At 40.2% G+C, this 12,713-nt stretch overlaps 2 protein-coding genes and 1 long non-coding RNA gene across 3 annotated transcripts; 2 read left to right on the forward strand and 1 right to left on the reverse strand.

Annotated features, from left to right (window-relative positions):
• The first annotated feature begins 851 nt into the window (after positions 1-851).
• LOC104958494 (uncharacterized) lies at positions 852-1,732 on the forward strand. The gene is made up of 3 exons (XR_799771.1): positions 852-999; positions 1,071-1,322; positions 1,644-1,732. It is a non-coding gene; the product is annotated as an uncharacterized lncRNA (long non-coding RNA).
• Positions 1,733-2,621: 889 nt separating this feature from the next.
• On the forward strand, positions 2,622-8,602 carry LOC104958496 (C-myc promoter-binding protein-like). The gene is made up of 5 exons (XM_010786238.1): positions 2,622-2,625; positions 3,476-3,502; positions 4,615-4,777; positions 5,299-5,363; positions 5,970-8,602. Exons 1-5 carry the CDS (start codon positions 2,622-2,624, stop codon positions 6,104-6,106), a joined length of 396 nt encoding a protein of 131 aa, XP_010784540.1. The 3' UTR covers positions 6,107-8,602.
• A 1,125-nt stretch (positions 8,603-9,727) lies between these two features.
• LOC104958495 (sodium/potassium/calcium exchanger 2-like) lies at positions 9,728-12,103 on the reverse strand. The gene is made up of 2 exons (XM_010786237.1): positions 11,939-12,103; positions 9,728-11,165 (listed from the first exon to the last, which is right to left on the reverse strand). The coding sequence occupies exons 1-2, from the start codon at positions 12,091-12,093 to the stop codon at positions 10,916-10,918; spliced, it is 405 nt and encodes a 134-aa protein (XP_010784539.1). The 5' UTR covers positions 12,094-12,103; the 3' UTR covers positions 9,728-10,915.
• Positions 12,104-12,713: the final 610 nt, after the last annotated feature.

A 12,713-nucleotide genomic window follows, 5' to 3' on the forward strand; every position in this document is an offset into this window, starting at 1 on the left:
GAGACGTATATGTCTGCCGCCGGGTCTGTCCTGAGCACACACAAACACTCACAGCCGAAGTAAAAACAATAAGTGTGGCTTGATATTGAGCAAGAAAAAGGTTTATAACGCTGTGAGCATGGGTCTGCGGAGAGCATTTCTCCTTGATCCCAACATAGTAGCCCGAAAAACGTTAACCCATTTAAAAAGTCGTGGTAGATACCTTGTTTGTTTTAAACATCATAAATACACAAACAACAATGAGTACTTACAGGTTGTGTACCCGAATCTCCCGCCTGCCAAACAAAATAGGAACAGCATCGTTCTTCAGTGCCCTACGCTGTACATATCCGGCATGTATCGCTGAAAGGTTTGTGAAGCTTTGTTTTGTGAAATGCTGGCAGAGGGTGTGGCCTCTGGGTATTCACACGCCACAGTACCCAGGAAGAAAACAATGGAAAATGAGAAATCTCCAACAAGGCGTTTTGAGGCAGCATAGACTGTGTTCGAGTTTTACTCCCACCTACAGGGTGTACTTTTAGGGTTTTTGACTCAGACGGTTTATATGCATAAAAACCTCCATAACACACAAGGGGACGGGTAATAACCGGAAAAGCATGATATGGGACCTTTAACAAAAGTTGCTTTGAGTTACATTACGATGTGTTCAAGCTCTACTCAGTTAAAATTAAATGAATGCTATAGCCTACTGTAATTTCATAGAGATTATTATGATCTGTTTCTTTGTTTCTTTCTCACTTTAAAATATTCGTTTTAAGCAGCTTGTAGATATTCAAACTACTATGTTAGTTTTAAAATATATATATATATCTCTCTGTAATACTGCGTGCTCTTCCTCTTTCTCCAGATGCTGACCAGAAGCTAACTGAGCTAGCCACTGATGCTAATGCTGCTGCTGGAGCACCAAAGGGAGCTGCAGCTGAGCCGTCCACCTCACAGCCCCAAAAGAAAGAAGAAGAGACGAGGGAAAAGAAGGCCGGCCAGCCAGACGAGTCGAAGGTATGCAGAGAAATAATGACTAGCATTCACAAATATTCAAATACATTTCACTGGTGTCCTTTCACCTGCAGGCGGTAGCGGGGGGGTCAGAGGGCTCTCAGGGCAGCACTGAGGATGAGTGTGGTGACGAGGAAAGTGAAGACTCCGATGAGAGTGAAGGTGATGACCTTGACGATGAGGAAAACATAGAGGAAGAAGAAGAGGAGGAGAGTGAACCGCTGTCTTTAAAGTGGCCCGAAACCAGACGCAAGCAGGCCACCTACCTGTTCCTGCTGCCCATCGTGTTCCCGCTGTGGCTCACGCTGCCCGACGTCCGCAACCTGGTGAGTAGCACCTCATGTTCAACCTCGCTCTACCTACTCACATCTAACTCATACATCTACTTTTACACATCTCAGAGCTGAGTATTGTGCTTTTTTCTCCACTTTCTCGTATCTCCAGACATGTGTTTGGTTATATTACCAAAGCTCTTGTATTTGTGGAGGAGCTGGAAGCCAAATAAATAAACAGTCCCATTTTGAAAACAAACACATCTTATCACCGACATAAAAGCGAGTTTTACATGTATATCTAAAGGACTTTATTATTTCATATTGATACAGCTCTCAGTGTCAGTTTATCTGAACATGTTTTGTAATTTTCAGGCTTCCAGGCGGTATTTTCCCGTCACGTTTATCGGTTCCATCCTGTGGATCGGAGTTTTCTCCTACCTGATGGTGTGGTGGGCTCATCAGGTTGGTTAACCCTTCATAGTCATGTTTAGAGAAACTCAAAACCATTGTGACATGTTGGTTTTGACTGTAGAAAATGTTTCATCCAGTTTAATGACACAGCACGGTTTTACAAGAAAACACTGAACTGCTAACAGTTTATAATAATTAGGATGAAATGATAAAGGATAAAATGTAGTCCCAATTCAGTCGATGGCTGTCTGTGATGTTAAATAAACTTTAAGTACTATTCTAAACTACTTGCTGAAATTGAGGTTTGATTTAAAAATGACCTAATAAGCAAACTCCTGCAACTCAAGGACTTAAAGGGGACCTTTCATGCAAAATGCACCTTTGTACGTCTTTTATACATGAATATGTGTCCCCGGTGTGTCAGGGAACTCACCTAGTGTCAGAAAACACAACCCTCTCTCTTTTCTTCCGTACCCCAAATCTCTAAAAACGGGGCTACAACGGATCTGATACAGATTTGAAATATCTCTGAAGTCAGAAACAAGGAGCTTCGCCTATATGGGCAACTCTCCACCTATCAGGGGAATGAGAGGTTGCCGTGGCATGGTAACAGCATGGTAACATGACACTCGTAACTCGGCCCCCTCCTTTGCAAGGGGGCGTGGTCAGCTGCAGCGCATGCAAAGACAGGGGTGGAGGAGAGCAAAATAGAGCAAAATGAGGCATGGTTAAAATGCATGATCTGTTTGGTATTTTGAAAAAGAAAACGTATAAATATACCTTATATAGGTATGGCCCTACAATATATTGTTCAAATATAGCATGATAGGTCTCCTTTAAGCTTTCTCAACCCAAAAAGGAAAATAAAAAATCAAAGTTTGAGTTTCTTTTTTGGTCCATATGTGCCTGAGGGAAGTAGTTAGTGAATAACATCTGAACATGAGTAAAGTAATTATACAGGTTTAGGGGTAAAAGCCAAGTCATGTTAAATTGAGCTAATCGGAGCCAAAATGAATGAATTCAAATGTGAATTCATTCATTTTGGCTCCGATTAGCTCAATTTAACATGACTTGGCTTTTACCCCTAAACCTGTATAATTACTTTACTCATGTTCAGATGTTATTCANAGAGTAGCGATCTGACTACTACTACTGGGCGGACCAGGGTTAGGTTGTACATTCCCTGACAGTAATAACAACAAAAAAACCAGGCATCTTTTCCTCTTAAGCGACACACATACATTATCATCTACTTTAGAAACACCGGAAAAGTCTGCGGGAGTGTGATTAGAGCTTAAGAAGCAGTCCTGAAGAACCATCATCAACTCCATATAATGCGTATATACCCATGTACAGTATTTCCATATAGTGGATGGAAATGTGCATTATTAAGCATTTTTTCTTTGACAATTTTTTCTGTTTCTTTCTACAAAATGTTGAGCTTTTAAACTACTAGTCACAATAGATATTTGAGAATAGACACTTGCACCTATAGGTTTGCTCATTAAAGATTCTATAATTAAAAACTCAACCAAGTTTAGGAAGGGGAAAAAAGCATTACTAATCCACAGGTTTTTATGTTTTGCTTCCCTGAATTGGTAGCACTGCAAAATTGAGGCCAAACATAAATAATGACTAGAGCTCTTCCAACTGTGTCTTCTTGTTGTAGCGACCCTTTGCGAACACGTCTACACTGATTGATTATTTAATGGAGGAGGCGTGGAGCAGCTAGCTCCTCCTGGGAGTCGGCTGGTCCGTGTGCTAACAGGCTCTGTCTGCTCTCTGTCTTCCAGGGCTTAATTGTACTCTGTTGTTAGAGAGTGAGTGTTCGTCTCCTGTTGTGTGTGTGTGTGTGTGTGTGTGTGTGTGTGTACTGTGTACTGCGTACTGTGTGAGGCCTGCTGCTGTGTCCCTGTGCTCTGCTTTATGCATCGCAGTGTCGTCTGTGAAAAGTCATGGTTCCACCGTGAACGTCTCTGTGCGGTGTGCAGTGTTATTTTAGGGATTTTGCTTTGTTTTGTGAAACTGTTTGTTTCAAATACAGCCCTGCTCTGTATTTGAATGTAGGTTTGCATCGCTGGTGAATTTGTTTCTTCACTCCCTGACATTTAGATGTTTTAATCAGCAACTGCTTAAGATGCAGATGTTGTAGTACTTACAGGGCTGGGTACTGACCTCATGGTGCTGGCTCTCCTGAGAACCTCCAGTTTGTGATTTAGTGGTTCATCATCTTTCTGTCACCACGACTCGGTTGCCTAAACTCATAAATCCATAACTGAATGTGAGTAATCTTCTAACAGCTAGGATACTAATCAGGTTGCACCAATTAACCTCAGCAATGCTTTAGCTCAGAAAGACACATGTCATTTGTTGATCCGTAAGGAAATTCTGTAGCATCAAAAACATCAACTAATATATGTCAACAGGAAATGGCTGTAGCATCACACGCCTTTCATTTAATATATGGTTTGGTCCCCTAAATCAAATTCATCATTATGCTAACAAAAACACATTATTTAGGAATTTTGTTTAATTTTTGCATTTGTATTTCAAGTACCGGTATGTATTTTTTGTCAACAATTTGCCAATATTAAATTAAAAAAGATCTGACTTGTATTTGTCTTAATTTAGATTATTTACTTTACCTTTTGCCAAAGAACAGTAAAAGTAATATGAATTTCTCCATACAAGTCATGGTATTATGAACATACCTCATACATCTATCCATTATAACACATTTTTAACAGCAAGAACATTGTTTTAAGAATATTGTTACCTTGAATAGATCTCCTGCAGTATTTGCCAAATGAATACTGCTTTATACGGCTACAGATACCCAGCCCAAAGTACTGATTGAAACTGGAGGTTTATATTGTTTCATGTCTTCATCACTAGTATGAGTCAACGCTGAACTCTGTGTGTGTTTTGACAGACGTGGGGTACCCTCTGTCCCGGCCGGTCCCGGAGGAGGAGAGGCCGTTCAGCGAGGAGCTGCTGCAGAGCGTGGTGAGGAGCATCCAGAGGAACGACCTGAGCAGGCCCATGGCCCAGCTGCTGCAGCTGCTGGGCACTACGCTGGGGGTCAAACGGCAGAGGTCAGCTCCACATGAGGCCTATTTATTCATGTCACCTCTTAAAAACACCTGTAGCAGCTTTAGGATGAGTCGCTGAGAGGCTGATGTCGGGCCTGTTTGGCTTTGAAGAAGTAATGCTGGAATCAAAAATATATTTAACAATTCTTAATTTACCGAAACATTATCAACTGTCAACAAAAACATGATCAGAATAATCACAGCTATTTGCAGCCAACACAAATACAGCAACCCTCTCTTCCCACACCTCACACAGAGTTCAGTTCACAGTTAGAGTTCCGCCCATTTCCATATGACCATGTGTGCAAACACACTATAATAACTGGTAATATTGCAAACACTGACCTATACCAAGATACTAACCATCGCAAATCATATTACATTTACAGCTAAATTAAGCCTTTTGAGTTGATTTAGGGCTCCTTCAGTATTAATCACAGATGTGTTGGTTATTAATGAAACAAAAACACTTTGAGAAAATACTGATATTGTGATGTCCTTTAACCTTGACCTTTCATCCACAGGAGTTTGTACAGAGACATCCTCTTCCTCTCCCTGGTGGCTCTGGGAAAAGATAACATCGATATTGGTGAGTCATTATTTATGTTCTAATCATTACACTATGTCTCTTATTCAAACTTCAGAGATACCTCACATACCGTTATTTCACATCAGTGTGACTCATTCAATGTAATGTTTACTGTATAGAATTAAGTTCCAGGATGAAATATGAAATAACATTGGAAGAAATGTATTTAAACCCAGATGAATAGTTGTTGTTTTTCAGCCAGTAAACACAACATAGACATACAGTATTATCATCTTTTAAGTTCATATGACAAACATGTGAGCAAGCAGTTACCTGGTCACACATCCAGCAGCGGGTACACAGCAACATTAGTTTTCTTTGTTCGAATGGTTTATGAATACTCCCTCCCATTAAACTCTGCTGTTTAGATCCTTGTCTTTAGCCATCAAATGTTGCACTATGTTCCCCAGCTAGCCTCTAACAGTGTTAGTTCATGAGTTGGCGCTGAGCAGGAAGTGGATTGTTGGAGCTTTTTTGTTAAAAAAACATCAACTGAAAAATACTTATTATCAAAAAGTTGCCTAGAACCAAAGCAATGAGTAAAAACACAACAACACAAGCTCCATAGATTTGAGAGGATGTCAACAATGTTTCCTCTCCCTTCAGACGCATTTGATCGAGAGTACAAGCTGGCGTACGACCGCCTCCTGCCGAGCGTAGTGAAGCTGACCCACAACTGTGACCGCCCCCCCAGCACGGGGGTCATGGAGTGCCGCAGGACCTTTGGGGAGCCTTACCTGTAAACATACACACACACACACACCAGGATGAACTCTCCTCACCCCACATCATCGCTTTAAGACGAGCTCAGGAAACCTGTTGGAGACTGTGAATGTTTTTGAAACTCTGCGAGGGATCATAAAGATAGTCAGCGTCACGTTGCCTGAAACTAAAAACAGTTTTACAAACTCTATCTCTTTAAGTGAAGGAAAGACCACTCGCCCCGCTCATCAACAAGTTCATGCAGTTTGTTCCCGTGAAAATGACTGTAAATACACAGCAATAGAGGATTTTTTAAATGCATTTATATTGTGTAGTCATACAGCATATGAAGACTAATCAGCAATATTTTAACTTGAACTCTATTTATACAAAGTAAGCTTTATTTATTGTAGTGTCTTGTTTTTGTCGGGCCTTTTAAGCTTTATCGTTGTCGTCGGGCGTTTCTTGCCTCGCAGTTTAAAATGTGGCAGAATGGATTTAGTGTTTATAATTGATGATTAGGAGGAAAGTAAAAAATACTGCTGGAAAAATCTGCAAATTCATAGAAAAAGAATCAGAGGATTTGGGCCGCTGTAAAAGGGTTAGCAGTGGGCTCTAAAAAGAAATCTTGAAAAGCATAATTCACAAATGTTCAACATAATTCAGAAAAATGATGACCCGCTTTTATAAACTGACTGATAACCAGCCGTTAGTTGCGGCCCTAATTTAAATGTTTCAAATCCACTTTTTTAAATCTGCCTTTAATGTCGGTCCAGGGTCTGAAGACAAACGTTCGCTTTGCTTCTCAAACCATTTTCTCTACGTCTCAATGTGTGACTTTGATTCCTTTTCCTTTTGATTCCTCAACATATTTAGTTTGTTTACACACCTGTCTTTAACTTTATCAAACAAAAGTTTTCGTCTAGATCAGGGGTGTCCAAACTACGGCCCGGGAGCTATTTATAATGGGCCCGCAGTAAATGATGGATGGAATGTGGCCTCTAGTGAGGGGCCCGGCCCTTCGTATATCTTTCTCTATGTGGCCCTCGGTGAAACATGTTTGGACACCGCTGGCTTAGCCATTGAGTTTACTTCACCAGTGGAGCATTGCTGGACATATCAGTATTACTGCTCATCATGTGTGTACTAAACGTGCCGACTGTTCAGATGAATTCACTGACTCACCTCCTCATACAGAAGCTGCTCTGAACCCAACTGGTGTGTCAGCATATCCTCTATCCTGTAAGGAAACACATTCTGTCAGCCATGTTGGAGGTTTAGTGTTCTTTAAGTCCTATAATGTCTGAGTTTCATTTTGTATCATTATGATATCTCTCACCACTACAACAGAGGACAAGAGCAAGTTTTTGCAGAACATCCCAAAAACTTTATTCGGAGGTTGTTTGTTGGTAAAACCCAGAAGAAGAAGCTTTACCCATAAATATATAATATTTTGAATGTACATGCACTTAACCAGCCTCTGAATGTTCAGCCTGTGACGATGGATGACTTAAATCTGCTCCTCACTCACTGAGGGCTCACACAGCCTGAGGAGCTCCGAGATGTGTTTGAGTGTTGCACCTGAAGGTGGATTCTGTGGTTTCTGAATTTTTCGAGATTTTATGATTGTCATTGATTTGTGTTTACATATAAAACCAAAAATGGACCCTAATATCATGCCCAAAGGAAATGCTAATGAGGCAGACAGGACTTAATGTTTGCTGCTACATGTGTACGTGAACCACTTTGACAATGTTTCTAGAACCCACTGTCTCAAACATGATGCAGTCACTCTGTAGTTAATCCTCCATTCGAATGCATCACAAATGCAGAAATGTCAAAATTGAAACTTTATCAATTTCCACCCCACCCCCCACTGTTTTCTTTAAAAAAACGATTTTGATTCAATGAACTAAAAGGCATTTAATATTCTGTTCAATGTGTCCTCTGAGGGGTGGATATATGTAATGTATGAACAGTTCCATTTAACATGAAGTATTGTTACATGATGAAGTTTCCAAAATAACAAACGTCTTTGTACACATCTGCACAAATCTACTTCTGCATTTTTAAAGCTCATGTTCTGACTGCATTTCTATAAAAAAATAATGGAGAGGAGACACATTTTAGACATGTTTTAAAAGGATTCTGTGAAGGGAAATGATACCAAATACATTTTGAACTGGATCAACCGCCATGGTTGAAGGAGGACCCTCGAGTCTAAACTCTTGACGGTCTCATGAATGTCAACCATGTGTGATCTGTGGAAAACTAACTGGAAGTTGCACTTTTCCTCTGGAGAGTGAGCGGAGAGGACTGCGATGTCAGCTGCTGGAAAGAAAAAAGCTGCCATCCATCTGTGGATATTTGTCGTGTTTAAAGCTGTACAAAGTGAATGATTTTGCAGGATCTGGGGCCATGTACATTTTGAATTGTTAGCCCTTTGTAGAAATCACATTTTATAACATGTGGTGGCGGTTCTGTACAGCAACCAGATCCACAGACTGCTTATCTGTAAATAAAATCACTTACACTCATTGTTGGCTTTGTGTGTTCTTTTTACTAATTACTAGTACAATAACTTTATTATATTTCAAAAGGTTTCCTGAGGATTTTTTGAGGTGTTTTTTTCCTACCTGTGGAACAGGGACGGGCAGGTGTATATATTGCATTGAAATCTGAATTTTCAATACTTTAAATAAGCTAAATTTTAATCGCCATTGCAATTATTTTGTAATAAACACACTGAGGCATAAAACTAAAACATAGTTTTATTATTCTTCGATAAGGCAACTTTAATGTATGCTTTATACTGACATTATAGTCCGGCAGTGGCTCAGTCATTAGGGGCGTCGGTTCAAGTCCCCGACCAGACCTAAAATATGGAGTGTGGACTGCTACTTGGAGAGGTCCCAGTTCACCTCCTGCCCTGCCGTGGTGCCCTTGAGCAAGGCACCGGACATCCCCCTTCCCCCCTCACTCCCCTGGGCGCTGTACAATAGCTGCCCACTGCTCCTAGTACTAGACTCTTGGTACTAGGATGGGTTAAAAGCAGAGGACACATTTCACTGTGTGTGCTGTGTGCTCTGCATGTGTGACCATTACAGAGGGTTTCATCCCTCCCAATTCTATTCTGTGTCATGGTAGCTGCATGCAGGGCAAAAGCAACATAAGACTAGCGTGTTGCCTTTCTAGGAGCTTATTAACATTAGCGTGCTAAAATCATAAATGTCAATATCCAATATATTACCCCTACTATAATATTACTTTTATATTTAATTGTATGAAAGACTGCAATAGGACTCTTTTTTTAGGATAGTTAACGATAAGAATAATTGTTATTATTTTACGACATTCCATATTATCTTTTTGAATACTATGATATGATTTTAATTGCATATTATATTACTTTGACATACTATACTATGTGTTCATGTTATTTTATGACAGGGTTAAGGCTATATTATGATTTTTTTACATACATAATGCTTTTATATATTTATGACATACTAAAATTTGATTTTTGAATCACATTTTTATTTCACACTAAAATAATGGCTTGTATTTTTCATGAAATACTTTACTTTTGTAAAAATAATTAATTTAAATACACTTTGATGACATACTACTATGAACAAAGCATTATTGAACACAGCTTCACCGTTAAAAAAATAATTTATTGCAGCATGACATTTTAATTTTAAATACTGATAGTTTTCTCATCAATAATACATGTTTGCATCCACTTCAATCCAACAAAAGAATTTAACAAGACGGTAACTTCTGACAGTGACACCTGAGGGTTTTCCTCACAGCTAAGACAGTCCGAAACACACATCACTGTTCCTCTCCACCACAGGATGGTGTCAACATGAACGGTTTCCTCTCACAGAAACCTTCTTCTCCGCACTGAATAAACACTGAATACAGCACGGTTTAGAGAGAACACTAGTCATATAGAATGGAGTTGCATCCAGCAGTTCTAAAGAGACCCTCACTGCTGTAACGGATTCATCTCTTTAAGTCACTGCAGCATTATGATGACAATATCAGAGAAACACTGCACACACCTTGATGAAATGATTTTTTCAATTAGTTTCTAGTACAGTTTGATTGTGAATCTTTGTTGTTGATAATTGAGCAGGCACATCCAAATATATCCAGTAGCTGGGAGGCTGCCCACCGTACTGAATGCATGTCAGTGACATGTATAGAGTTTAACTTGTATCAGAAAACGTATCTTAATCTTATCTAAAAACATAATTTTTGTAGCCCAAAGTTTTATAGTCTGACATACATTTGTAGCAAAAGGACTAATTTCTACAACATGACAGGCAGGTACAGGAGAGCAAAACACTGCAGTTTCAAAGTGAGTAAACTTAAAGAGGAAGTCCACAGTTGTTTCTTCTTTTTGCACATAATCACAGATGCTTCTTGGGATATGATGTTAAAATATTTCTACAGATATTGTGTTTAATATGTGTAAAGCTTGAAATTACCTCAGAATATATGTTTTTTTTTACTGTATATCAAGATATTGTTAAATAACTTTGATTTATTTTGTAAAATGTAATATAATCAATAAACAGTTTGAAACATGGCCGTCTAGGGCTTCCGTACATTTCAAACACTCAAATAAAGTGGGGACAGAAAAGTAGCTTCTGGTGAATGTAACAGCATGATTTTAAATTATGTTGAGGGTGGATGTTGTCTTCCTCATTACTGCTCTTTTACTGTTTCTACAATGTGGCTACTGTGCCTCAGCTCAGCTCTTGACACCAGGCTGGGTTCTCCTATGTAACACCCTCGGTACACTGATCCAGTCTGCATGTTCTACGTCACGCGTGGCTTCAGATGGAGATGGGGCAGATGAGAATGCGATCCTCCAGCATGACGCTGAGCACGAGGAACACGAAGTACAGAGCGAACATGGTGAGGCCCAACATCCGGCTCATCTTCCAGCGACACACAGCGATGGAGATGATGACGAAGAGGAGCATGATGAAGAGCAGCACGATGGCGCAGAACAGGCCGTTGGAGCTGACGGTCACCGGCTCCCCGTTGTGTAACAGAGTGTAAATGAGCCACGGCACTGGCAGGCTGAAACCAGAGGGGACACACCGACAGGTTTCTATCCAGTTCTAGGTTCACACACTATCTGACATCTGATAGGAGTGGAAAGCACACTTAATCTCTACTTTAAAGGTCACATACTATGCTATATTTGAACGATATATTGTAGGGCTATATCTATACAAAACATGTCTCTGAAGTGTTTTGCTCAAAATACCAAACGGATCGCCCATTGTAGCCATGCCTCATACCCCTCTAGTTCAGCCCTGTTACTAAAGTGCTGAATCTGGGTCTTTCTACCAGCAGAAACTCAGCTAAACGCTGCAGTGAAACACCATATCATGTTCCAAACCACATCAAGGATTGTTTCTGAAACAGAATGGAGCTCAAACGTTTTTTGTCTCTCGCAGGTTTACCACAAGGTGAGCACAAGTGTTAGCGATGCTTGCTAATGTAAACACAGATCACATTACTTCCAAAACACGTCACGCATTGTTTCTGATAGGTCGGGGCGGAATGTCGCCAGGAGTTCAACGTAAAGCCAGCCCACATTTGAGTAATGTCGTCATGACCGCAGCAAATCTGGATCAGCTCTGTTGTACCCCCGTTTTTAGAGATGTGGGTAAGGAGTTAGAGAGAGAGGTTTGTATTTTCTGACCATTTGTGTGTCTCCTTACACACCAGGGACACATATTTATGAATAAGAGACATCAAAAAGTGCATTTTGCATAATAGGTGACCTTTAAATTGACAAATTCCATGTTATGCTACTTCATACTTCTACTCCACTCCAAGCTCACCCTATAGTGATGTCGAAGATGTTACTGCCCACTGAGCTGGACACGGCCATGTCCCCCAGCCCTTTCCGGGCCACGATCACACTGGTGATGAGGTCTGGGATGGAGGTCCCGGCTGCCAGTATAGTAAGGCCCATGATCTCCTCAGAGATGCCCATGGTCTCTCCCACCTGAAACACAAGAAACAGCGCATCAATGCCCTCTCAAGTAAAGCAAGGTAACTCTTATTGTAACTAAACTTAAATGTTCCCTTTTACGTCAAATATTACACTTTGTTTTTTCTACATATAATACAAAACAGATTTTAAATGGGTGAGCATTAGAGATGCTGGGAGCCAGATTTAGCTAAATTAAGACAGTCAGGCTAACGTTTGCCCCTTTGTTTCCTGTATTTATGCCAAGCTAAGCTTGTGCTAAGCTCTATCAAACTTGCCATCTTACTGTTAAAAGCAATTAAAGCAAATGCAAGAAAGCACATAAGCCGATTTTCAATTGTTCTTTTCCTTTAAAGGAGACCTATCATGCTATATTTGAATAATATATTGCCACTAGTTTATGAATAAAAAATGTCGGTATTAAACGTTATTTAAAGAAAAATTTTTAGTCTGTTCGACTACAAAGACCTAAAAAAAAACGCAGTAAAACAGAGAGTATCGAACTCCCACCTCATGATCCTACTTTATGTCCGGGCAGAGTAAGAAAAATTCTCCCCCTCTTGCAACGTGTTAACCGCCGACTGACAATTTAGGTAAACCACCGGGCTGCACATCACTACCCG

Source organism: Notothenia coriiceps, unplaced genomic scaffold, assembly GCF_000735185.1.
Source record: "Notothenia coriiceps isolate Sejong01 unplaced genomic scaffold, NC01 NC01_scaffold00028836, whole genome shotgun sequence".
NCBI classification, from domain to species: Eukaryota; Metazoa; Chordata; class Actinopteri; order Perciformes; family Nototheniidae; genus Notothenia; species Notothenia coriiceps.

Bases quoted from the DNA above. Each gene is read 5' to 3' on its own strand.
- LOC104958495 (XM_010786237.1), bottom strand. From the start codon at position 12,093: ATGGGCATCTCTGAGGAGATCATGGGCCTTACTATACTGGCAGCCGGG. The intron at 11,166-11,938 runs GTGAGCTTGGAG...CTCTGGTTTCAG, and splicing joins ATCTTCGACATCACTATAGG to CCTGCCAGTGCCGTGGCTCA.
- LOC104958496 (XM_010786238.1), top strand. The intron at 3,503-4,614 runs GTGAGTGTTCGT...GTGTTTTGACAG, and splicing joins TTGTACTCTGTTGTTAGAGA to ACGTGGGGTACCCTCTGTCC. The intron at 5,364-5,969 runs GTGAGTCATTAT...CTCTCCCTTCAG, and splicing joins AAAAGATAACATCGATATTG to ACGCATTTGATCGAGAGTAC.